General features: G+C 51.4%; 3 protein-coding genes across 13 annotated transcripts in view; 2 read left to right on the forward strand and 1 right to left on the reverse strand.

Moving 5' to 3' along the window:
• The first annotated feature begins 1,952 nt into the window (after positions 1-1,952).
• CUEDC2 (CUE domain containing 2) lies at positions 1,953-15,939 on the forward strand. 5 transcript variants are annotated; one of them, XM_075758482.1, is made up of 10 exons: positions 1,953-2,071; positions 3,107-3,232; positions 8,619-8,712; positions 9,557-9,700; positions 10,008-10,069; positions 11,527-11,660; positions 12,763-12,921; positions 13,272-13,333; positions 14,967-15,027; positions 15,416-15,939. In XM_075758482.1, the coding sequence occupies exons 3-10, from the start codon at positions 8,639-8,641 to the stop codon at positions 15,560-15,562; spliced, it is 843 nt and encodes a 280-aa protein (XP_075614597.1). In that variant the 5' UTR covers positions 1,953-2,071; positions 3,107-3,232; positions 8,619-8,638; the 3' UTR covers positions 15,563-15,939. The 5 variants fall into 5 exon arrangements, with proteins under 5 accessions (XP_075614597.1, XP_075614593.1, XP_075614596.1 ...); XM_075758480.1 differs by having other exon boundaries at positions 1,954-2,071; positions 12,763-12,933; XM_075758478.1 differs by lacking the exon at positions 15,416-15,939 and having other exon boundaries at positions 12,763-12,933; positions 14,967-15,180.
• Positions 14,242-20,481, reverse strand: FBXL15 (F-box and leucine rich repeat protein 15). 4 transcript variants are annotated; one of them, XM_075758474.1, is made up of 5 exons: positions 19,897-19,968; positions 19,173-19,304; positions 18,827-19,077; positions 17,594-18,096; positions 14,242-17,225 (listed from the first exon to the last, which is right to left on the reverse strand). In XM_075758474.1, the coding sequence occupies exons 3-5, from the start codon at positions 19,007-19,009 to the stop codon at positions 17,036-17,038; spliced, it is 876 nt and encodes a 291-aa protein (XP_075614589.1). In that variant the 5' UTR covers positions 19,010-19,077; positions 19,173-19,304; positions 19,897-19,968; the 3' UTR covers positions 14,242-17,035. The 4 variants fall into 4 exon arrangements, with proteins under 4 accessions (XP_075614589.1, XP_075614590.1, XP_075614591.1 ...); XM_075758475.1 differs by having other exon boundaries at positions 19,173-19,307; positions 19,897-19,940; XM_075758476.1 differs by lacking the exons at positions 19,173-19,304; positions 19,897-19,968 and adding an exon at positions 20,361-20,481.
• An 8-nt stretch (positions 20,482-20,489) lies between these two features.
• The window catches only part of PSD (pleckstrin and Sec7 domain containing), a 48,617-nt gene continuing 44,714 nt past the window's right edge, over positions 20,490-24,392 (forward strand). For 2 of the 4 annotated variants that reach the window (XM_075758423.1, XM_075758426.1), the window contains exons 1-2: positions 20,490-20,562; positions 23,221-23,337. The gene's annotated coding sequence lies outside the window, so the exon portion shown is untranslated. The remainder of the gene's footprint in view (positions 20,563-23,220; positions 23,338-24,392) is intronic. The other 2 variants (XM_075758427.1, XM_075758429.1) reach the window with 2 other exon arrangements.

Here is a 24,392-nt window from a genome sequence, read left to right on the forward strand (position 1 = left end):
AAAAAAAGGGGGGGGACCACTCTCTTACATTATTTTGGATTAGAGTAAGGTGGGAAGGTGAAATATCACATTGCAGCAAAGTATGCTAAAAGAGAGAAGTCTAAGTAGTTCAAGGAGAATTTTAGTGACATTTTAACTTAGATTTTCTCAGACCTCTGCTTCGAAACCCAATGTGGTTTTGTCCTCCCTTCATTACCTCCAGGATAGACTGTCTAGATCATCAGCCAGATTGATGGTCAACTTCAAAGTATTTGTAGTAGAAAAAAAAACAACAAACATAGGTCCCCTCTGTTGTTGTTATGAAACTTACAATTTACAAATCATAGGATTTGTAAGGATTTACAAATTGTCTGAACTGAGGCATTTGAGAACTCTCAAAATTTCTCACTGGCCTCAAGGTTTCCAAACAAGTCAAGGAAACTGCAAAGCAGACTGAGGCAAAACAAATAAATAAATCCTTAAGTTCTGCTGACCAACAGGGTGCCATGAACCACCTGTGGAAAAAGCTGGTAGAACCTCATATGTTCTCAGAACATAAATAAATTTAGGAAATTCTGTTCTAGTTCAGTCAAGAATTGAAAAGGAAAGGTAGGTCAGACAAGGTAACTGCAACTGTTTCTCTTAGCTTTAAAGACTGTTAATTTCTAGGGGGTTTACATGTGCTGCTTCATTTTCTTCAGAAATTCCCCTTCCACTTCACAGTGATGTAATTCAATTTCCACTGTGTACCTGCCACAGAAGCAGCTCCATTTTTAGCATGTCCCTTATATAGTGGGGTCACACAAGTTGAAACCCATCCTAGAAATCGGAGGCTTGTTGGGGGATTTTCAAACTATTTCCCAAACTAAGGTAAAAACCACAGATCAGAGGACAGATAACGCAACGTAGTTGGTTAGTTTCAGTTAATGTATGGATAAGTGCAGCAAAAAAACAGCCAAAAGCAGAAGAATTTAAAGGCAGTGAATACTCCTACAATGAAGTATACTCATACAATGTCAAGGGAGGAATGTATATACATTTAAACAAAAATAAACAATGAACCAGACTCTGCTCTTAATGACACTGGAGTGAGTGTGGGGTGATGTTCCTTACCCAGCTGGCATTACTCTGGAATTTTCCTGATACTGCCAAAGGCAGAATCAGGCTCATTTGTTTGGTATTTAGCAACGCATTACTGAGGAGCATGAGTCAGATAACTATGCCTTGCTGCTTGAGGATTTTTATGAAGGAGAAGCACCTGGCACCACAGAATTACTTCTCCAAAACTGCTCCAGTGCATTGGGTTTGTGTGGCAAGGTTTTAGTAGCAGGGGGCTGCAGGGGTGGCTTCTGTGAGAAGCTGCTAGAACTTCACCCATGCCAGAATAAAGGAGTAAGCAGTGCCTTGTCAAGTGTGGGGTGGTTTTTCAGCAGAAGAGGAAATGGAGGCAGGAGACTCTATGGGCGGCTCCCAACTTTTGCAGACAGCAGCTTGGGGAACATCCCCTACATGGTGCTTGCCCCTGAGAAGAGCCTCAGCTCTGGAGAAGCACCTGAAGAGCAGGGCAGCTTTGCCCAAACACTTGAAAATCTACTGGTTTTGTCAGGGAACATGTCTCTTGTGCTTGGCAGGAAGAAGAATTTCACTTAGTCTTTATCAGGGTGGCTCTGCAAAACACAGACACTTCCTGGCCCCACAGACGCTCCTGTACCACCAAGGCCTGGGGCGTGCTCCTGGCTGTCACCCTGTGCCATGTTCACCCCAGGTGCCGCCCCACACCGTGCTCGCCTCAGGGCCTCAGTCCGGACCCCGGCAGGGGCTCCGCAGGGCACACCGACCCTTAGGAGGCACGCCAGCCCCTCGGGCCTCCGCAGCGGGCGCCGAGCCCGGCGGTGAAGGAGAAGCCGCCTCACGGCCCCTGCCCGCAACCAAGATGGCGGCACGGGGACCGCGCCAGAACTAAGCCGCTCTGCCCTCTCGTGCCCGCCTCTATGACTGGCGGCGGGCGCGGCCACGTGACGCTTTCAACCGCGCCGCGCGGGACCTGCGCCGGGAGGGAGCGAGGCCGCGGCGGGGGCGCGCGGGCGATCAGGTGACCCCTGCCCCCACCCTCGCCGCGCGCCCGACCCCTCCCTCCGCGGGGCCGCCGGAGGGGGCGAGCGGGGCCCTCCGGGGCCGAGGTGACCCGGGCAGGCCGCGCAGAGAGGGCGGCGGCCTCCGGGGCACCGCTGCCGACGGGCTGCCAGGAGCCAGCCCGCAGCCCGCCCGCCCCCCACCCCCCGTCACCGCCGCGGGGAGCGCGGGAGCCTGAGAAACCCGGGCGCTTGGCTTGATCCCGTGGTCCGCGACGCGGGGACGCGCCGGGAGGTGCGGGAGCCGGCTGCTGCCCGGGAAGAGGGACCGGGGAGGGGGGCGCCTGCAGGCCGGGGCGTCTGCGGCGTGAGGACACGCGCGTTGCGAGTGGCGTGGAAATTGGGCCGCAGCAAGGGGCGCAGAGGGGGCGTGGGGCGGGCTGGGGCTCGGTCTGCTCACCGGGTTTGTTTCGGCGCTCTGTTGCCAAATTCTGTCAAGCCCCCCTGGGGTAATTCTTGGCCGCTGCTGAGGGGGAACAGACCCAGCAGAAATAAGTAATGCCCCGGAGTTCCCCAGCCAGCTGGTGTTGCAGCTCAAGGTGAGCACCCGCCATTGACCCAGCGTGGGGCTTGGGGTGCTTCGGGCCTGGTGACCTGCCACGAGCAGGCAGGAGCAGCAGCAGGAAACCCAACGCTCGGTTTCTGGTCTGTCTCCTTAAAGTCACCAGAAACGAGTTCTGCTTCACAGTGGCGACGAGGCCACCAGTGCTCTTGGAATACGTTGGTGACGTTCAGAGGCCGCTGCGGGCTTTGCTACAGAAATTGTAGATGTTGAAAAACATCCCGAGATGGCAGTAAATTTGAAGGCTGACGAGTACACTATTCCCACATCTGAGTTCGCCTTACACATAGTACATTTTATTCCGAAGGATAGTGCTGTACCTTTTGCATTGGGAGAACCAGTCACAAGTGACATAAAGCATAAAGACACCAACATACAGAATAATTCTGTTGTGAATCCTGTGCAGCTAATACGGCTTTCCTTTCCCATAAAGGCCTCCCTCATTCTTGGCTTGGGCCAAGCAGTCGTAGGATGGACCATCGACTCTTCTGCAGGCACTGAAGTGACTTTGTAAGCGCCGGCCGTGAGCCAAGGTCCTCACGCAGGCAATACTGCTCAGGTAAGGGCCCCGTGTCAGCGGAGCAACACCAAAGTGCAGCTGTCCGGCATAGCTCTTGGTGGGAGGGAAGCGTCTGGCCGCTGGCATTACTATCTTCTATTACTGTAATTTAGTGGGACTAAGTGATTAGCAAAAGCCTTGTTTTAATGTTATAACATTAAGCAGTTAATTGTGTTAACGCACACAATGACCTCAGCCTGCTTTCCCATAGCAACCACACCATGAAAGTCCTTTCAGGGACTTCTTTAGCAAGCAAAACAAGAAACAGGAGCACTGAAATGATGTCTGTAAGGTGTTGCTCAATTGTAAAGGTATTTTTTTAAATCAGCAAAGTTTCAGGAGGTGAAGAAGTTCAGTGGAATATAGCCACAGCTCACGCTCTGTCCTGCAGGTCTGGCTTTAGAGAGATGTCCTCTGAGGCTCATAGCACAGGCTACACCGAGAGCTCTTTATACCCCAGGGATCTGCGCTTCCCCAAGCACAGGCACATGCACGCACAGACACACAGTGCTGTGTGAGACATGCTCTGTGCTTTCTCATGACAACTTTTCAGAGAGACCACAGCAGACTATCCCTGTCCCACTACTTAAGAATAGTTACTGAAACTTGAGCTGAAGGAACGTTCTCAAGGTGTTTTAGTCAATCCTTCAGCTGTATCAATTTTACCTAAACTTTCTCTGTCCTGTTCAGAGAAACATCCAAACCCATCTCCTTCCACTTGCAGAAACCTCAAGTCATTGGTAGGCAAATAATTGATCTTGTAAAAGTTGATGTACATCTGAATGGCAGTTCCTCTTAGCTCAGAAACGTTTTCCTAAATTGCTCTCCTGAAGTCTATCTTGTTAATATAAAGTCCAAGGCATGATCAATCATTTCCATCCCATCACATTGACCATTTGAGAATGGTTACTGAAATTTGAGTTGAAAGAGCCTTTGGAAATGATCTAACTGTATGCAAACATTTCAGATTTTCTCTTTTTTTTTTTTTTTTTTTTTTAAGGAAGGCAGATTCATATGAATTGTACAAAAAGCAGTCAACTTTTCTTGAATACCACGTAAGTAGGTATTTCAGACACCACAAGGATAAAGGTACTTTTAGAGGGCTATTATTTCTGCAGCTGTTTTACCAAAAAACCCCAAATTTGACGTTAACATGTGAGGAAGGAAAATGCAAGGGTGACGGAGATTACCAGGTTCTCAAGACAGGCAGTAGAGTGGCAAACTCTGTTGAGCTGCTGGCCAAAGTATCTAGTACAGAAAAAGACTAATTTTCACATTCATTTTCACAGTTGAGGAAATAAGTATGCCATGTGATATTATGTGGATCAAGTAAGCACTCCTGATACTTCAAACCGATGAGATGACATACAGTGCTCCACTGCTCACTCTTTAATAATAAATCCGTGTCTAAAGACTGTCTGAAAAGCGACAAGGATTTCCAAGGGCTGAAGGTCTCTTGTTCTGACAATGCAAAACTGTGAGGCTGTAGCTGAGGGCAGAGCAATAAGAACACCATTTCTTGACCATATGTTTTAAAAAATAGGTTCTGTGCAACGTGTTAAGCAGACCCCGCATTATAATGACAAGAAATGCAGAAAGACTTTTATAAACATAATTGAATCAGCTGACAACTACCAAAGTGATCTTAAAATCCATATTGCAATTATGACTGGAAGTTTAAAGCAATGATGGCACCTTTTTTGTAAAATGGAGCTCTCGGAAGAATGATTTCTCCTGCCTTTGGGTTTTAGATTGTCTGTGCATTATAAATCACTCCTCCACAACACTGTGCACATAGGATAAGCCCTTTAGTAAATCTCCCCCGTAACTGTTGCAAGTCACCACTGGAAAAAATGTTGCATTTGAAGGTGGTTTGGTGTCCTGAGTTATGTTATTCTAAACTTGGCTATGTGGGGAAGAACGTGCATCAACATCAATTTGTTCCTTGAAGAATCCATTTTAAAATGTTTGTACAAAGGTTTGTAATCAGCTCCCTCTATTTCAAGAAAATACCCACCGAATCTGAAAGGCCAGAGGACCTTCAGGACTTACCTTCCACAAACCTCGTTCAGCCAAGACCATTGTGCATTACAGATCCCCTAAATGTTAAGTTTTTTAAGGACAGTCTCTTTACCAGGGAATAAAATCTCTCCCCTGTGACAATAAATGATCAAATATGAGTTTGTTTGTCTGTCCTGGTGCGTCTGGTTTTATAGGAGCAGAGATAGGTTCTTCAGGTGAAAGAGTGATAGTTGACCTTTGGAGAAATACTTGATCGCCTGGCTGCTTTCTATCCTTCAGTGTAAGACTGCTTTTGTCATTTAAAGGGTTTCCTTTCTTCAAAGGCAGGCTAAAGGTGGCAGCTTGCCTTCTCTGGATGTAAACCTTAAATCTGAGTGTGCTGGTGGATGGATTTGTCTGAGATGCTGGTGAGAATTTATACCCAATGGTTAAAACCTGCTGCCTTCTTTCCACTCACAGACACAACGAAGTAGCTTTTGTTCAGATACAGCATGGTCACTCCACAGGAAAATACCTGAATATTTTCAAACACTTCACACCAGCATTTCCTGTGTTGGCCAAAGGTTGGGGAAATGGCTTCAAGACCAGTTAGTGACTGGTCGTAGCTATGATACTCCTGTTGCTGAAGTATCTTTTTTGTGTTTCTCTTGTCCCGGTCTGACACTTGCCTGCAAGTGCCTTTGATTAAGGACAGGAGTGACTTTGCCTGTTCTATTGATCAGAATAAATTACCAGCAGCTAATTTATGGACCTCACAAAAGTGCCTTTGACATGGTGAATTGTGCTCTGTTGTTCAGGTAATTGGGTTGTCAGGAAATGTTATTGGTTACTATACAGTTATCTCTTATAGAATATTGGTCTGTTTCATGGAAATGGACAAAATCTTTTAGATTTCCAGTTCCCAGTATGTCATGAAGACTCAAAGAAGGAAATAAGCATTCTTATTGATAGTAGTGATGGTAGAAAAAAAAATTCTGACTGCTATATGTTGATTTTTCATCCCTGATTTCTGCAAAAAAGAAAATTGCTTTTCTTGTATTTGCAAGTTCAGTGGGCTTGGTGGTTGCCAGCATTTACAGATTCAGCTTAAAATGTGGGACAAACATGCTGCTTTGGACACTATTCTTGCCAACAGTGAGACTCAAAATCTTATCATTGGCCTTTTGATGTCTGAGAAGGATAGAACAAAGCTCACCTTTTTTCTGGGTATGTTGCAAAGATGACAAAGATAAACTTGGTTCTGTCACACCGCTAGAGAACACACAAAACACACAGAAACAACAAATGGGGAGCAGGAAAGTGTTTTTACACATGGTTGTTTTTACAGCCAGCTTCCACATTTGCAGGCCATGACATCTGCAAAAGTGAGAAAAATGCAAACAAAGGATCCCTGTGAGGCTGAAAAATAAAAGGAGCTCAAGAGCTCACTTGGGGTGTTTGCGTGAAGAGCTCCTACCTGAAAAAGTCTGGGCTGTTAGTTTTCCTCTAATGCTGTGAAATGGAATTTTTCTAACTGAAATTACAGGAGGCAGAGAAACGTTTTAGCTTAAGACAGAAACAGCAACCAAATAGTCCTTTCTGATTATACCTTCTCCTGGCTGTTTCTGCACGTGCTGTGTTTGAATACGTGTATGTTGGGCTTATAGTGGTACGGCATTTTGAACTCATTATTCATTGCCCCAAGTAAGAGACACATAGAAAGAAAGGGTTTGGTTTCTTTTTTAGTTACTGGATCTAGGTCACTGGGAAGGTTGATAGTAACAGTAGCTGCAGGAAAGTTTAGGTGATTAGATGGCTTTTGTGTTTAGTTTTGAACACAGTGAAAATTGGGGAAGTTCTTTTATATGTCTCACTGTTCGTGTCCTGCTGCTATTAGGTTCTTTCTGTATTTGTCTCCTTGTTGCCCCAAGGGAATGGCACCGACACAGGGATTCAGTAAGATGGTTCTTCAGGTACCAAAACCTGTATCTGTTCAAAGCTCTGAAGAGTAGAAGAGCAGACTGGGAATATTTGATGAGGAATCATTGTAGGGAGACACAATGTGGGATGCCATATACCCAGCAGAGCACTTTTGCGTAAGCCTGCTTCACAGCTTTCTTCCTCAAGAGTCAAGTCACCAGAGCCTCGACGTGGCCGTAGCCAGAGACAGGTCTGGCTGGCTTGGATCTGCTCCCTGGGTCAGCCACAAACAGCAGAGCGCATGTGTCCTCTTGGCACCTGCAGTGGTGGCAAGTGGTGGAAATGCCAAACCTTTTTGACTCCCGTGGGAACCATCTTTCAGCAACCCACATGACTGCTCTGCAAAGTCTGCATCAAACAGACCTGGTCAGGTCCTGGTGTGGTTGGAATGAGGGAGCTGCACTGGCAGGAGCACGATCACCTTTGGAAGCTGTCTGGCCAATGACCACATCAGTTTCTCTATACACAGGGCTAGTTTCCTTCCTTGGGAAGAACTTGGTGCTTACACAAGGAGTCTGCCCACCCAGCAGCTTTGTAGACCCAAGGGGAAAGGAATGGTTAAGGAATGGCTTTCCTCCACCCAATTCAGTCCAGGCCCAGTACTGATCGCTGAAGGAGGGCTGTGGGCAGCCCCCCTCTGCCAGTGCTTCTGTAGGAGCTCTGTGATTCTTAGAACTCCCCTGAGTTTTGGGTTATCAAGCGCCCCTTGTTGCAGTTGCATCAACTGCAGAATGGCTCATTTACCAAGCACAACAACGGGCTCCTGTTTGGGCAGGATTCCACTGGCAGCCTGTGCCTGACCTGGAGACCTTTGATATTTTGGCTGGCAGACTGGTTGTCTGTGCCCTGCTTGGTATTTCCCTGTAAAATACGCTATAGGTTGTCCTTTCTTTAGGAGACATTACCCTTCCTCCCACTCATCTTTGAGTCCAAGCATCACTGTGAATGCTCTTAGCTGGAAGGTCCACCCCTTTCTGCACTGAGCATGCAGACCTGCTACCCACTGCTTCCTTGCCAGACAGCACAGCGTTCCAGCTCAGAAGGTGTCTCTGCGGTCCTGCAGCTGGACACATCTGCATTTCCAGCTTTGCTTCCTGAAGGGGACGTTTTAAATGTACAGTACAGCTGCATACTGCCAGCATCAACACAAGCAGGAGAGGCCCAAGAGACTGGGCTGCCTTGGGCTGGTATTTCCAGTAGATCCTCATAGGGCTGGGCTGCTTTTTGTGGATATCTTTGCCTGCTGTAACCTAGGGATGACAAGACACATTGGAGAAGTTTGTGAATTGTTCTGATGGGAAGAGCACACTTGCCTATACCATGCTTACCTTCTGATCTTGTTGATATTTTGATCTACTTCTTGCCTTTGAAATTACATGGAGTTTTCTTTCTTCCTCTTTTTTAGAGAAAAAGGTGTAGAGAGACATGGAACTTGAAAGAATCATTCGAGACACACTGACATACTTCATCCAGTCCCACATCCCTGCTGCAGACCTCAGGTATGTTAGACAGGAAGATCCAATATAATTGTTTTAGCTTGAACTCTGTGCTAATTATCCCTCTGCACATTATACTGAACTTCAAGTGGAGCTTCAGAGCTTTCCAGTGCTTTGTGTTGCTTTTCCCTAAGTCAGATCCAGGATGCAGGTAATTTTCACAGGCTCTGATGTGAATGCTTGAATACCTATCGTTTAGCATTGCAATCTAGCAATGTCATTTCTTTGACAACCAAGATGATTAATTTCCTGTCCAGTAATACACATTAGAATATGGGATTCCCTTCATTCCACAGTGCTCCCAAAGGACTTTCTGAACAGCATAATGCTGTCAGGGCTCTCCCTATTTTGAACTCTGCCTGCATGCAGAGATACAGCCACCTTGAGGCTGGAACACAGCAACTCGTTTTGCAGCCAGTGGCAGCAGTGACACAAGTGTGGAGAGCAACTAGCAGAGAACACTGCATCCTATAGAAATTGCAGCTTGACATATGATGACCTCACCTGAAACATCAGTCAGGGTTTGAGCACTTGGAATATTTTGGTTGTCTCGGATGAAGCACCTACAGGAGCACAGCCTGTGGACACGTGGTGGGGCTTTCATTCAGTGCTGCCCAGGAAGGACGACAGCATGCAGTACTTTACCTGTAAATGCTTCCCATTCATCCACTGACCACCTGCTGCCTGGCTTTACTGGTGGGATCTGCCCATAAGATGCAGTCCATATAGGTCCTTCTGCTGCTCTATTAGAAAGACACAATGTTAGGTGGAATGGGGATGGAAAGAAAGAGAGAAAAAATGGGCCTGTTGACCCTGCTGCCATGTCCTGCGTTCTCTCTGTCTCCAGTGGGATGGATGATGTTTTCTTCTCTTACATCACGGGTGTCCTGGAAGAGCTGGGCTCACCAGAGTCCTCTGAGGAGACCTTTGACATGGACACCTTTGTGGAAATGATGGAGGCATATATTCCTGGTTTTGCAGAAATCCACAGGTATGTGAATGTTACTGCTTTGCATGTGCAAGCCATGCACTGGGGGCCTGGACCCAAGCCCCTAAGTACCATAAATTCTTCTGTTATACCCACTTGAAGAGGTTTTAGTACCAAACCAGTATAATTAAGTCAGGCTTTGCCTGACTAATCCCAGTATAGTTTGCAAGTAGGTCCTTGGCCATCTGAAATACCAGCTTATTTTATTGGGCTTCCCATCAAGCCTTGTCTTTCTATAAAGAGGTAGGCAAGTAGGATAGGCTACTGCTTTTATTCCTCACACTAATTATATGGCTTCTGTCTCTTGCAGTGGGGATATTTGTGAAATGATGTTCTCCCTCTCAGAAAGGCTTTGTGAAGCTCGCAACAAAGGTGAGTTACAGAGACAATTTCAGCACAAGAAAGTATATTCTGTTTTCAGTTTCGGCGTTTGGAGTTGAGCGATGTCATAGGATAAAATACCATCTTGTTTGTTACATTTAGGATCTCGTAGGGTAGCCTGATTTGGTTGACAATTTTTTTTTTTTTTCAATGTTCAGTTGGGTTTTTGATATTAATATATGGGAGGTTTGAGTCGTATGGAATACTGTCCAAGACATAATGGGGTGAAAAACACTGGACCAGAACTCCAGATACCTCTGTTGAGATCAAATCCAGAGTAATAAGGAAGAAATAGCGGATACCGGGCTGCTTGTTGAATCTACTGTAGGTTAATTCTGAAAGTGAGGATTTCTGCCTGCCTCTGATAGCCATCTGTCTAAGTGACACTACCACTGAGCAGCCCATGTCAGGTGCATCATCTAATAGAGAATCCAGCTGGTCATGTCTATCACCTCTAGACTTTGAGCATCCTCAAAGCTCACTTCCCATTTACCCACGAACCCTGGCATGGATGTAAAATCAGCAATGATGTGTTCTAGCCTGCACTATGCAGGACTGCAGAAGACTACACTATCCCAATGGTGCTTTCTAACCTCAGCATTCCCAGATCAGCTGTACTGCTGTATTAATTAGCCCCAAAGGTACTTCCCACTAAAGAACAGATGGGTGAAGTGCCTGGATATTAAACCTTTCAGGACACACCAGTCTGGGGTTTGTTTATCTAGCAACATCACTGCTGTCTTAGCAGGAGCCAGGAGGCTACATAACATAGAACAGACAGTCCTGTCTTACCTTACTTGCTGCTTTCTTGAACTTGACAAAACCTACTGCTCTGCTCTGGTCCCCTGCATCCAAACCTTTGAGGAACCTGATATAGCCAGAGTGTGGAAGGACAGCACCATCCCGGTTTTAAAGAGAACAGAACAGAGGTGAAATGATTCTTCTTACAGTGACACAGAAAGAGCTTGTAAAGAGAGGTGCATCAGCATAACCTGATCACCAGATGTGCTGGCTCACATACAGCCTGGGGACTACCAGAGTGTATTCCCAAATTTAAAATCAAAACCACGCCTTAGTTCAAAGTTAGAGCAAACAGCAAAGAATTCTTAGAAATGTAACAAAAATACCATAAGCATCCACAGCCAAAGTGCTAGAGGGCCAAGAATTGACAGGTAAAATTGAATTCGCAAGCAACCCATGCCCAGTAAGGCATGGAAATGCAGTGCTTGGGCACTCCAGCGTGCACTAGCACTACCTTCCTGCAGGTCAGTGTGAGCAGAGCTGCAGCTGTCCCCGCTTTAGGCAAGAGGAATAGTAGTGCTTCCCAGTCTTGTCACTTAAGGGATTTGCTTTGGCACACAATGCCCTAGCAATCTAATGCCAACAGAAAGCACAGAGCTCTAGCCTTAGTGGGACTCTTCCTTAGGAGATATCACTATGTCTTTAAGAAAAACCTGGCCAAAAGACTGTGGAAAGCAGGAGTGAAGCACCCTCTGAAGACCTGACCAAGGGGCAGGAGCCTGGAGCTGGAGCCTGCAACGGGGAAAGGCTGTGCACTCCAACAGATGGAGCCGGCGCCCAGGTATGAATATCCTGCAGAGGAGCAGGAGCACTGGAGACAGTCACCCAGCACTAGGCTACCAGCACCACCTGAGGGCATTCTGGCTCTGGAAGGAACCACAGCACAGGCTATGACACAGCATCACTGGTGCCTGTGATCTCCTCCCTTGTATGGCCTGAGCAAGACTGTGTCAGTAAGCGGAAAAAGAAAATTATGCGCTGACAGAAGAGTATGAGCCAGAGCGATGGCTGACACAGCCCATCACAGTGCCCTTCAAGGTCCCACAGCAGCACCTCTGCAGCACCAGCTAGGCTCCTTGCCACTTCACCCTGTTCCCATACCCTCACTCCACAGTTTGAGCTGGATCACCCTTTCTCTCCCCAGCTATTTGGCAGTATCTGCACAGGAAGCAGTCATGTCTGGGTGTTGGTCCCAAAGACGCCGGTCCCACCCTCATTGACCTTCCATACTGTGCATTTTCTGAGCTATACAGCACTGAGTCATTGGCCCAGCGGTCCTGATCCTGCAGCACCATTCAGCATGACCTATGCTACAGGCATCGCAGCACCTGGCAGATCCCTCCACCTCCTTCCCCCACGCTCTGCTTGCTGTTTCTCCAGTACTGATCTCTTCCTGCTCTGCAACGCAATCATTCTGTGTCCACAGCCTTCTATCAAATGCTGCTGCTGTGCTTCCTTATAGATGTAGCCACAGGTCACCACATGTGCCACAGGTCACCATGTGTAGCAGTCCCTTCCCTTTCTGATCAAAGCACGTGTAACTTTACAAGGCAAGCGGGAGTTAAAGCGTTCACACCACAGTGTCCAGAAAGGTCCCTCCCCTAAGGAGACACATAACATGTCCACACAGATGAGCCAGTTCACAGCAGCCCGACTTTAAAGAAAGTTGAAATGCAGGGGGAGGAGATTAAGAGTGATGCTTTGTCCTTGCAAAGATAGAATCCCCTGTTAGCTCAGGAATGGGATTTAGTCACGCTTGTAAGGAGAGAGAGTCTTCAGCTAAGGACAAGTTGAATTTCCTGACAATGCAAAACCAGAGGCCCTTCTCAATAGCCCTCTCCTCACTGTATTCCCAACTTACCTCTATCTCTCGCTCTAACTAGGAAGGCGATGACTTGAAGGATGGGGTGGAACTGCTCCTGGAGATGTTCCCAGCCTGTACCGTGAGCCAGGCAGAGAAGGCACTCGCCATGGCCTTGGGGAACTTGGAGGAGGCAGTGCAGTTAATTGTGGAGGAGAAAGTGGAAATTGGCCCAGCAGGTGTGAGTGTGAAGGTACTGTACTCTGAGCTGGGTGGCAGCGGGCCAAGGAGCAGAGCTCAGGGGACACAGGTGTCCCAGCTATCTGCTGCAAGTGGAAGCTTCGACTGCAAGAACTTTCCATGCAATGAGCCAGGAGGATCACCCAGAGCAACACCCCCTCTCCCTCCCTTGGCTCTGAGTACGGGCTGTGCCCACAGCTGAGCCAGCGCCCCAGTGGAGCTGTGGCTAGCACCCCACTTCCCACAGGGCCTGGAGTGCTGCACCAGCAGCTGGGCTCACCAAGCTAGCAGGGGGGTAGCCGTATGCCCCACGTGTTGTGCTACTCACACACCTGCCTTGTCTCCTCCCAGGAACTGGCACGGCCCCGCAGAGCACCCAACCACGAGGAACTAAAACAGGTTATCCTACAGAAGTAAGTACCCAGCAGCAAAGAACCCCTTACTCTGCTCCCAGCAAAGGAGGTGGCAGCAATTGGGGGAAGGTCAGAATGACAGAGCGGTCTATAAAGATCTTGGGGTGTACGATGCTTAGAAAGGATGCCATGAAGCTGATTTGGGTATAGCTGAACACATCTAAGCACAAATAGAATCATCAGGTGAGAAAAACAGGTTTGGGTTTCTTTTAGAGCTCTGGCACAGAAGCAAGTTAACTCAAGTTACCTGCACCAGCTGGGTCACAGTGCTGGCTGTGTGCAAGGTTTCAGCCTCCTACAGGTACGGTATAAATCACAGTACTGTCAGCTGAGGTCCTCATTAAAGGTTCAAGGCACAAACATTGTGCTGCAGCTCAGGTAACAAGTGGTGACTTGTAGAACTACAGCAACTCATTCATACCTCCACCCTTGGAGACAGTCCAAACAAGGCTAAAGACATCTTTAAGAGACTGCCTGTACAGCAACACTGGGAAGATTAAATCTCAGTTGCTGAAGGTGCCAATTCAATGCATTTAAAGAAACCTCTCTGAAGTGCCCCTATGGACTTCTTGGGAATGAAAGTGGCTTTAGATTGGTTTACCTTTATTCATTTCCAAAAGCATTTAATTCCCAATAGGAGAACCCACACTGTGGTTTCATCGATCTGCTTCAAGATCTCAGCTTTCATGAGTATCCTCCTGTGGGGATGCAGATTCCACATGTCTATCCAGCCAAGACTTTTCCAGCACTTTACATCCTCCCCAGTGACAGAATAAACAGCTGATGGGCTAGGGAAGATAAAGCAAGGCAGAATGGCGTCCAGGCAGAATTAGCAATCCCTGTCCTTGCCCTGGCTTGTTTCAGAGTAACATACACAGGAACAAAAAAGGACCAGCTGCTAGTTATGCTTCTGGGAACTTCACTTTAATGACATTTTGGCAACATCCTGTACTTTAAACATCACTTTAGCACAGGTACAGAGAGCAGATCACCATAGCTGAAGATACACAGGAGCAGCTATACTAACTACTGAGGGAGAAGTCATGGTCAGCTCTGCTGTCCACTTGCTAAACCAGCACCAAAGACTCAAGAGTAGTAACTCAGCAGTACAGCAAGCAAATGCTTGGGCCCTGATGTTTCAGTCACACAGGGAATGAGGTGATGCTTTTATGAAGTTGTTTCCAGCACAGACCTGTTTCGTAGTCAAGTAGCAGGTGGAATATGAAAGGAACACCATCTCTTCAGGGCAGAAGCAGCCAGCTTGGTCCTGTAATCTCACCTCTGAGTCCTTTGGCTGCCATCACTCGGGCTGAGGAGGAGCAGAGCTGCCCCAATGGCAGAGCACACCAGACCTTGGCACCTCTCAGTTCTGCAGGGGCTATCGGCATTCTCAACAGCCTGTTTTCAATACCCTTCACATATGGCCAAGGAGAATCCTGCTGGATTATCACCAGGAGGACAACACACTTCTTGTCCGTTATATCCAGAGGGGAATGTTAAGTGCTCCTAGCTGCAATCTAGGCAAGTAGGACACATTGCACAGCCACAAACCAGCCAGGGGAGAAAGGACAGAGGCCGTGAACAGCACCAGGCAGTGCATGTTAGTGTTCACTAAATGCTTCGTGTCTTTCAGATACATGATGGTGGATAGTGCAGAGGATCAGAAAACACATCGGCCAGCTCCACCCAAAGAGGTAAGAAGAGCAGTCCCAGCTCACCAGCAGTTTGAATGTCCTTTGGCTGCAAGGTTTAAAAATCAGGCTGCAAGTCCAAAAAGCAAAGGGGCAGGCCAAAGGCAGGACTGCTCACAAAGCCTGCTAGTCAGCAAAGAGGGAAGGTTAGCTTAGCTAAGGTGCTGCAGGATCTATCAGTTCCTACCATTCGTGACAAACATGGCTCCTGCTCCCCCATCAGACAGCTTCCTTCCAGTTTTGGCCCAGATTCCCAACACAAAGGATGGGTAAAGCAGCCCACCCCAGTCTTCCTGCACCCACCCCGCAGAGCACAGCTCTGCTTCTGCTTGTCCCCTCCCTTTCCCTAGCAGTGTGGCTGTCCATCCACTTGCTGTTGATGTCTTTCCAGGCTCCCAAGAAGTTGATCCGCTATATTGATAACCAGGTGGTGAGTACAAAGGGAGAGAGGTACAAAGATATCAAGAAGCCTGAGAGCGAGGAGATGAAAAGAACCTACATCAGCCTCAAACCAGCCAGGAAGTACAAGTTCCACTGACAGCCAGGTCCTCCTGCTCTTCAGCCTCCACCTCACCGGCCAGGCATGGCGAGATGGACACCTGGCACTAGGGATGAGGGGACTCGGCCACCTGCCACTAACTGGAACTAACCTGGGAGCCAGGACACTGCTTTCAGCTTCCTCAACTAACCCAGTTGATGAGGAGGAGCCTTCTCTCCTTGTGTAGCTGTCCCTCTGCCCCAGGGGCACACTGCAGTGGCTCTCTGGGGCATGGGCATTCTCTGCTATTCCTTGCATGGGACATTTTTTAGATCCAAGATGTGGCTTCTGCTTTTGCAGCAAGCTTTTTACAAGTCTGTGTGCACTGTTGCTTTAAATTGAGTGCCAGTGTTAATAAAGATGTGAATTGGTGTGTAGTTCAGCCAGAGCATGTACATACTTTACAGACACTGCCTCCAATCTCTGCTGGGGGCAAAGATAGGAGCAGGGTCATCCTCTTTTCCCCTAATTACTCTCTTCATCATATTCACCACAAGATGTGGCTGCTGTTTGGTTAACCAGTTAACTTGTAGATATAAGGGCTGAGGCTGAACTCCAGACCAGAGCTAGGCTCTCCTTGCCAACAAAACCTGCAGTGCTCCATAAATTCCAGCTGACAGCATGGCCAGGGCTCCTGCCATTTCCAACCACTGTTGGGTGTGAAAGCTCCAGCCACATGACACGGAGCAGGATACAGTAGCAGTCCCTGGCACTACCCAAACCTTAAGTCAGAATCTGGAAGAAACAAATGGCAAGGACCAACTGTTTTGAGTGACAATACCGCTAGGTTTGGTGCTTTTCTGTCAGTGAAACTGCAGTTAGGAGCATGTTCCCCTTGAAAACAACTCCCACCTTGCACCAGCGTAAACCAGTGCCGTAGGCCTGGACAGACACACTGCCTGTGCCATGGCCATGCCAGCCCTTTGGTACCAGGCTGGCCAGTGGCCGTGGGCTGGAGCTGGGCTCGCTCTGTCCTCCTCCCGGAGCCCAGAGGGGCCTGCCCTCTCCCAAGAGGAGGGATGGCAGCTTTTGTGCTCCAGCTAGCCTGGTCTGTTCCCAACAGGTCTGCTGGCATGGCATGCCCTGCACACGCACCCCAGGGGACAGTCCCCATCAAACACTCTCCTGCTCTCTGGACAGCTGCCACTTAGAGATTTAAAATACAACAAATAATAAATCCTATCTATTAGCTGGCCTTGCCAAGGCCTGTTCAGCACCATGGTGTTCCTGCAAGTCACTCGCTCTCTCCATGCCACTGCAGAGGGAGTTACTTTCCCCAGAGACACCAACGAAGCCCACTCACAAACACCCAATGGCTGCTAAACAGCCCCAGAGGAAAGAGTGAGCCCCGTTTGGGCCAGCCTTGCCAACGGGACCGACGTCTCCCTCTGCACGTCTCTGCAGCAGCCGGTTCCGGCATCCTCCTGGGATCCCAGCATCGTCTCAGTCCCCCCCTCCCCAGCAGCAGCAGTTCTAGATCTGGAGGTTAATGAAAGGGGCGAAGCCAACCACATCCTGGAGGAGAACGAGAGCCCTCTGCAGTGGAGGCTCCACATCCAGCTCCACCCCACGGCTTCGGAGGATGCTCAGGCTGGACTCGGCCACATTGTGGCAATGCTTCACCTTCAGCGAGCGCAGCTTGGGACAGTACTCAGCCAGGACCCTGCCAAGAAAGAGAGCACGTGCAGGTTGCAAGCCAGGACTCCTGAGTGCACCACTCACTGTCTTCTCTACTCCCAGCAGCCCAGTGCTCACAACTGTGCCACACATGCACCATCCTTTGTGAGCAACACCCTCGTAGTCTGAGAGAAACTCAAGGGATATGGTTGGATCCCAGACCTGCCCTCCATCACATGCCAGGGGATTTGCTGTTAGTAGAACACTGCCTCTCCTGAAGGGCCTGCTTCTGCCCCAGACTGAGCTCTCATTGCTTTCACCATGAAGAAATCTGACTTTTCTCTCTGGTTCTCTTCCTCTCCCTGCCCCAGACACCTGCCATCCCCGCCCGGGCTACCCCATGTTACTCAGTACCTGATGGAGTCATTCTTGACTCGCAGACACCCCGTGAGGTCCAGGTGCTCCAGCTCGGGGCAGCACTTGGCAATCTCCTCGACTGCCACGTCGCCCACATTGGCATTGACAGCCAGTGACAGAGACTTGAGCCTGCTGCACTTCTGCACCAGGTAGCAGATGGCCTCGTCCTTCAGCTGGCGACAGGCCGTCAGGTCCACAGCCTCCAGCGCCTTGCAGTGGTCAGCCAGGCTGCGCAGGGACAGGCTGTCCACCCACTCGCAGTGAGCCAGGGAGAGCTGGCGCAGGTTGGGGCAGCTCAGCGAGATGGCCACCAGTGCATGGCGGCTGAGCTGGGCACAGCCCTTCAGCTGGATCTGGTGCAGGTGGTGGTTCTGCCCAATGACCGGGAGCAGCTCCCTGTCCGTCAGCCAGTCAGAGCAGTTCTGGAGCGCCAGCTGCTGCAGAACTTCGTTGTCCTTCAGCAGGTTAACGAAAGCAGCTCGAGGGATGGCAGGTCCGATCTGTATGGGGAACCCAGGAAGAATGAGGCATCCCCCAGGGCTTCAGATCAGCCTGATCCTCACCAAATACTCTCTCCTCTCTTCCACTGTGACAGTGGTGACCAAAGCCACCCCCTTATTGCAGGGCAAAGCCTGCCATCAGGCTCTCCTCCCCTCATGCCAAGGCTACTGCCACAAGCTAGAAGATACTCTGGCTTCTCCATCCCCCACCAACACCCCTGCATTTATATATTTATGATGAGCTCCGCACCTCTGCTCTCCAAGAACTCTACTAGACCACTCCTCACAGAACAACTACTCTTGTCTTTCCAAGTCCCAGGCAGTGTCTCCCAGGGCCAGCACAAGCTTTCCCTGAAGACCAGACACAGACTTATCTCCTGTCAGACCAACCCTATTGTACAACCTCTGGGAGGACCGACAGGCTGTGCCAGTCCAGAGCTGACTTGTGTTTCTGCCAGCTGGTGCCCCATAATGGCCTGGGTGGAGCTTCCAGGCTCACTCCTCCCAAGGCCTCTTGCTAAAGACACTGGCGTTGCTGGGCCCTGAATCACCACCTGTCCTCCCTGAGACAATCTGTCCAGTCTGACACCTGAGCCATTAACCTGAGCTCCTGAGCAGAAACCAGCCTCCTTGCTGGGGGTTTCTTCTCCCCGCATAGTCAGATGCTCCCCTGTTAGCTCCAGAGCAGTAGGACATCTGTGTCTCCCCCAGCCTCAGAGCCATCCAATACCTGGCTTGAGTCAAAGCTGCGCATGTTGGCCAGGTACAGCTGGACGAGAGACTGGAACGACTTGCTGACCCTCTGCAGACGCAGGAGCTGCTGCAGTGGCAGATGACAGAGGATATGTGGAACTAAGATGTCTTCCCAGGGCAGGTCCAGGAGGCATCCCCTGGAGGGGGTCAAACTCATCATCAGATGCCAGGGAGCCAGGCTACAGTGGGAGCCAGGCTAGATCACCTCACACCTACTGCCGCGTGCCTCTAGGAGGAACAGCCAAAAAGAAAGACTCAGCAACGTCTCCCACAGTCAGCCCACAGGGTAAAACCCCCTGGCTAGCCATCAGCAGGGCACGTGCCTGCCACCTGCGTCACCTCCTCCCCAGCCTGGGATGTTCACTGCTTAGGCATCTGAATCCACCTGCCTGCACTGCCCTCCAGGAGAGCTCGGGTGGGGCTTTCCACCCACTGCTCAAGGAGTCCTTGCTGCCCTGCTGAGGGACAAGTGACTGCTGCAGCATTACCACACCACCCACGCAGTAGCTGTGCCTAAGTTTCATGTCTGAGCATCGCTCTACCTGGCAGCTAGTCCCCTGCATCCAGTGCTGAGCCGCTCGCGCACCTTGCGAGGGGGAGAGGGCAGGCACCTGCTCCCTCCCGTGGGGAGCTACGAGGCTCCGGGCTCCCCCCAGAGCGGTCTCCCCCCGAGGAGCGGGGACACGGCATCTCTGCGGAGATGAGGCCGCAGCCTCGGGCGGCGAAGGGAAGGGCAGGAGCCGAGGAAGGAGCAGAGGGGTCCCGGCAGCCCGCAGCCCCCGCGAGATGTGGCTGGACACCGCGGTTAGACTCACCCGCGGCCATTTCCCCACCCCCACCCCGACGCCCCACAGGCCCCCGCTCGGCCCCAGAGCCGCCCTCGGGCCCGGCTCCCGGGCTGCGCCACCGCCGCGGCGAGCAGGCCGCGGAAGCCCCGCCGGGGCCTGCAGGCAGACAGACACCACGCTCCCCTCCCGCAGGGCCCCGTGGTGGGGTGGCAGCCCTGCCCCAGTCGTCGTCCCCCCCCCGCCACCTCCGGCCCGATACCTGCCGCCCCGCCGGGGCTCCCCCGGCCGCTCCATACAGCTGCGTCTGGCCCGGCCCCCGACGCCGGCGTCCAGGCGTGACGTCACGGCGGCGGGCGGAAGTGCGCTTGTCCCCAGCGCCCCGCCCCGCCTCTCCCTGCCGGGCCCCGCACCCTTACCTCGCCCCGGCGGCAGCGTGCAGGTTACCGGGGGCCGGGCGGAAGGCACGGCAGCCCCCGGAGAACGGCAGCCCTCGAGGCGGCGGGGAGTGCTCGGCCCTGCCAGGCCGGGCACCGGGCGGAGGAGAACGACTCCGGCGCTGCGGGCGGGCCAGCGGATCCCGGCGGTCACAGGTCCCGCCGGTGCCCTAGCGGCTCCCGCAGGCTGCTCCCAGCGGTGCGGCGCTCACACCGGCCCCAGTACCCCAGCTCCCCGTGCGCACCACTTGTCCCAGTTCCCCGGCTATCCCAGTTCCCCAGTGCACACCGGTTGTCCCAGTTCCCCAGCGCACGCTGGTTGCTCCAGCCCCGCGGCTCCCCCCGGTCCCGGCGCACACCACCCGCCCCAGTTCCCCGCTCCCCGGCGCACGCCCCTGTCTCCGGCGGGCGGCCTCGCGCATGCGCAGCGCGGCGGCGCTGTCCGTTCAGCACCACGCGGAGCCGGGACCCGCCGGGACCCGCCGTTGCCGGTGAGCGACGGCCCCGCCCCCGGCCCCGCCAGACTTCCCCCCCCCCCAGCCCGGCCCCGAACCCCAAACCCCCTGCCCGGCCCCGTCGCCCCCTCCCCGCCCGCAGGAGCGGAGGGACCCCCGGGAAAGACCGAACCCCGAGCCTTACAGTTCTCACAGCATCCCCGACCGGCAGCCGCTGGGCCCCGCTCCTCTGCCGGCAACGGGCTGTCGTGTCGTGTCCCGTCCGTCCGTCCGTCCGTCGCCCCAGCGCCTGGGACGGGGCGGCACTGCCCGTCCGCGCCCCGCCGCCCGCATCCCCCCACCTCGCCAACCGGCTCCTCGCGTTTCGCTCCCCCGCCGGTGCCCCGCCTGCTCCCGTAGCCCCGGGAAGCGAGCGGGGCCGGTCCCGTTGCAGGCAGCCCCCGCGGAGAAGCCGCCCGGGCTCCTGCCGGCGCAGTTGCCATAACGACTCCGGGCAGGGCTCCCGCAGAAACAGACGCTGCTATTTCCTCGCTGCTCTCTCCCCCGGTGCCGGTTTGCAGGACAGGCACCCCCGTTGGTACGGCACTCCTACTGACGCACACCACACCTCAGAGCTGGCCCTGGCCGGGTGACCCCATTCCTGGCTCGGATCTGGGCCCTGCCACCTTGTGCAGCATCAAGCTGCTGATCGCTGCTGGCAACAGGCACTGTAAAAAGATCTACCTGGCAAAAGAGCAGGGCCCACAGAGAGTGAACAAGTCCCAGATTCCCTGGAAAGCAATGACCTGTCTATGCACCCTGTTCCCTCCCAGTGTGGAAGCTGGTTTGGGGAAAGGTCTTCTTAACCCAGTGCCTGTCCTCTGGGGGTAGCCACCCACACTACCTGTCTGCTGCTGGTCATGTAGCACCTGCCCCTGGAGGGTCCCTGTGGCTCCCTGAGTTAGCACGGTGCTCTTCTCATTTACAGAAGGACAAGTGAGACAACGATTTCCAATGTCCTAAAGGAGCTGAGAAAGCCCCCAGCAACAGCCTGGGACAGCCCTTCCTTCCTCTGCGGTGGGGGCACAGAAAGCTCCAGGAAAGCTGATCCTGCTTCTAGACCAGGAGGGTTCATTTTGCCCTCAGGAGGTTTCAGGTCTGTGCTCACCCTGCTCTTGGTTCCTGCAGTAAAATAGAAGCATGGCATCTGGCAGGGAGTCCCTTAAATTTGCCCCTGTAAACGAAGGGCTGTGACTGAAGTTGGCTACAAGGAGGCTTTCTGAAATAGTGATCTTGGTCTGGATAGGAGGTGAGGGAGCACCAGTGAGCAAGGGAGTGCAACGCTCAATTACATCTGGCCTTTGCTGAAGGCTTTCCATGCCAAAACAGACCTGGCTGGGAGCCCCCAGCTTGTGTCGAGTCCTTGCTCAGAGGAGCTATGTTGTGGATTGCTTATTATCCTTCCTGAGCAACATGTGTGCTGGGCTGGCAAGTGGGACCTGCTTTGCTCCCACACCAACCTCTGTTTATGTTTTTCATTTCATCTGATCCAGCCAGGCTGGCTGAGTCACTTCCCTGGGAGCTTGCTGGTAGCAGGGCTCGGAGGAGGGCCAACAGCCAGCCCAGACAGATTCTGGGTACCGCAAGGAGGTTGGGAAGCACTGTTATAACAGACAGAAGCGAGACCCGGTTGTGTGTGTTTGGCCTCTGTTACATCCCAGCCTTTTCCTGGCTTGTGGATGCACAAGGTTGGCCCTGCCCAAGAAGATGAAGACTCTCCTACCTTTAATACCCAGTGCCAAGGCAGACCTCAAGAGCTGGTTTGAGCAAGGCCATCTCTGCTGAGCCATTCACAGGACCATTCAGGAAACACACCTAATCCAGCTCACTTCAGCCTGCTTGCAGGGCAGCAAGCATTGTGCCAGGGCTGGGGCACTGCAGCCTCTCAGGCAGTGCTGGCTCTTTTCTAGATCCAGCTCACAGGGTCAGCATTGCCCTGGGAAGCAATGAGCAGTTTTCAGATCCTGCTGCCTGAGTACAGGTTCCCTAGCACAACACCACAGCAAGTGCTGCAAGGTGTTTGCCCTGACAAACCTCTTCAGCCCCTGAGCCTAGCGCAAACAAGATGGAATGGTAAAGAGAAGGGTGAATGTGCTGCCAGCTATGTCAGAGCACAGGAGGGTAGCTGCTCCAGAAAGGGTGGGGGTCTCCCCAGCCAGAAGCTGGCCCACTCAATACCTGGCCAGGGCCCAGTGAGGACCACCAGGGTCAAGCACAGCCCTATGATAAACAGGCAGGTTGATGGTGAGGGGGCAGGGCTGAGATCCAGTTAGAATGAACCCACAGAGGACAGTCCAGATCAACAGAGCCCATAGCCCAGCATAAGTATAGCTAAACTAAGCTAGAAACAAGAATTCCCACAATGTTGCTCAACAGGGACTATGAGCTGCAGGCTGAGCTTAAATAGAGGATCTGGGCCTATGGGCAGAAGTGGGTGGAGGCTCCAGGTGAGGCTGGTTAGGGCCACTAAGGTTTATTAATGTCCCCAAGGTCCTGACAAGCTGGTTATCTGTGGGGGAAGCTAGTAAGTAGGCTTGAGCTGCAGGTTCTAGCACTGTCTATGGTTTGTGAGAGGTATGTGCTCTGTACTAGGAGTCATAGGCAGCTTCCACTTGTGAAATGATCAGACTGTTCTATTTCTTCTTCACAATTCAGTTCCAGATGCAGAAGGAGCATCAGAGCCTGTTACTGTGTTGTAGAAGTGTATGCTGAGATGCAGCTTTATGCCATCAGGATGTCCAGTGGTGCTAGTAATCTAAGGCTACACCAATGGTAAGGGTCCTAAACCTTTACCCTTCTTGTACTCATGTCTGTAAAGTTTTTCTGTATGCAGAGTGGCTGTGGTATGGTTGTACAGCTCTGTAGCACAGGGCTTGGGTAGTGTTACCCACTGCAGCTTAGCAATGAAGGGACAACTTAAAGCAGGCAAGCTTGAAAGATCAGAGCTTTGTTCTGCTCTGCTGTCTCAGTCAAGAGTTCCAGCAAGATTCTGCCTTTTTGGTCACATATGCTTTACCTAAGGTGGGCCTGTGTTTTTCTCAAAAGTGTCTGTAAGTCTCCTTTTTAAACTTTGGTTAGATGTATGCTTCTAGTTGTGCCCCAATATTGCAAACTGTTTTGCCAAAACAGCTTCCTGAGATGGTCCTGATGTTAGGGAGTTCCTTAAGACCAGGGGAATTCACCTTGTCAGTCAAGCAGTAGCATGAGGGCAGAGCTTCAGCTAAAAACTTCCTGCTGTAAGCTTGGATAACTGCTAGCTTCTAGGTTTTTAAGAGGATGTGGGAAAGATTATCACAACTGCTTCTGTAAGACTTACCAGTTCTCTTAATTTATCTTTTAAAAGGAAATAAAAAGGGCTGTGGTCCTGTTCATGTGTAAGTCTACTGGTGTCTGTAAGTGTTATGAGTTCAGCAGTAAGCCTGGTGGAGACAGGATGTGAGAGATGGGGAAATGGAGCTGACAAGCACCTAAGTGAACCCAGCTGACCTGGCTCCAGGGTATGTCCTATTAGCTCCATGGCACAGTGTCAACAACCCCAGCTCCTGGCTTAGAGTGCCTTTTGCAGGATCAATGAGGTGAGCTTAGAGGTGCTTCCCTTTCAAGGGGAAACTGCATCTGTCATGACTCACCAGGCATGTGCTCATCACTTCTGTTTTGTCTTCTTGTAAGACAGTGTTTTGGACCAAGTGTGTCTGAAGCTGCCTGTTCTCAGATGCAGTGCTGGGCTGTGATGCTCGTGGTGCTTGCAGGGCAGCTGAGGAAGTGTATTGCACAGGTACCTTCAGCAAACTGGTCAGTCCTGTGGCTCTTCTGTTATCCCAATGACC

Source organism: Balearica regulorum, chromosome 7, assembly GCF_011004875.1.
Source record: "Balearica regulorum gibbericeps isolate bBalReg1 chromosome 7, bBalReg1.pri, whole genome shotgun sequence".
Lineage (NCBI taxonomy): Eukaryota > Metazoa > Chordata > Aves > Gruiformes > Gruidae > Balearica > Balearica regulorum.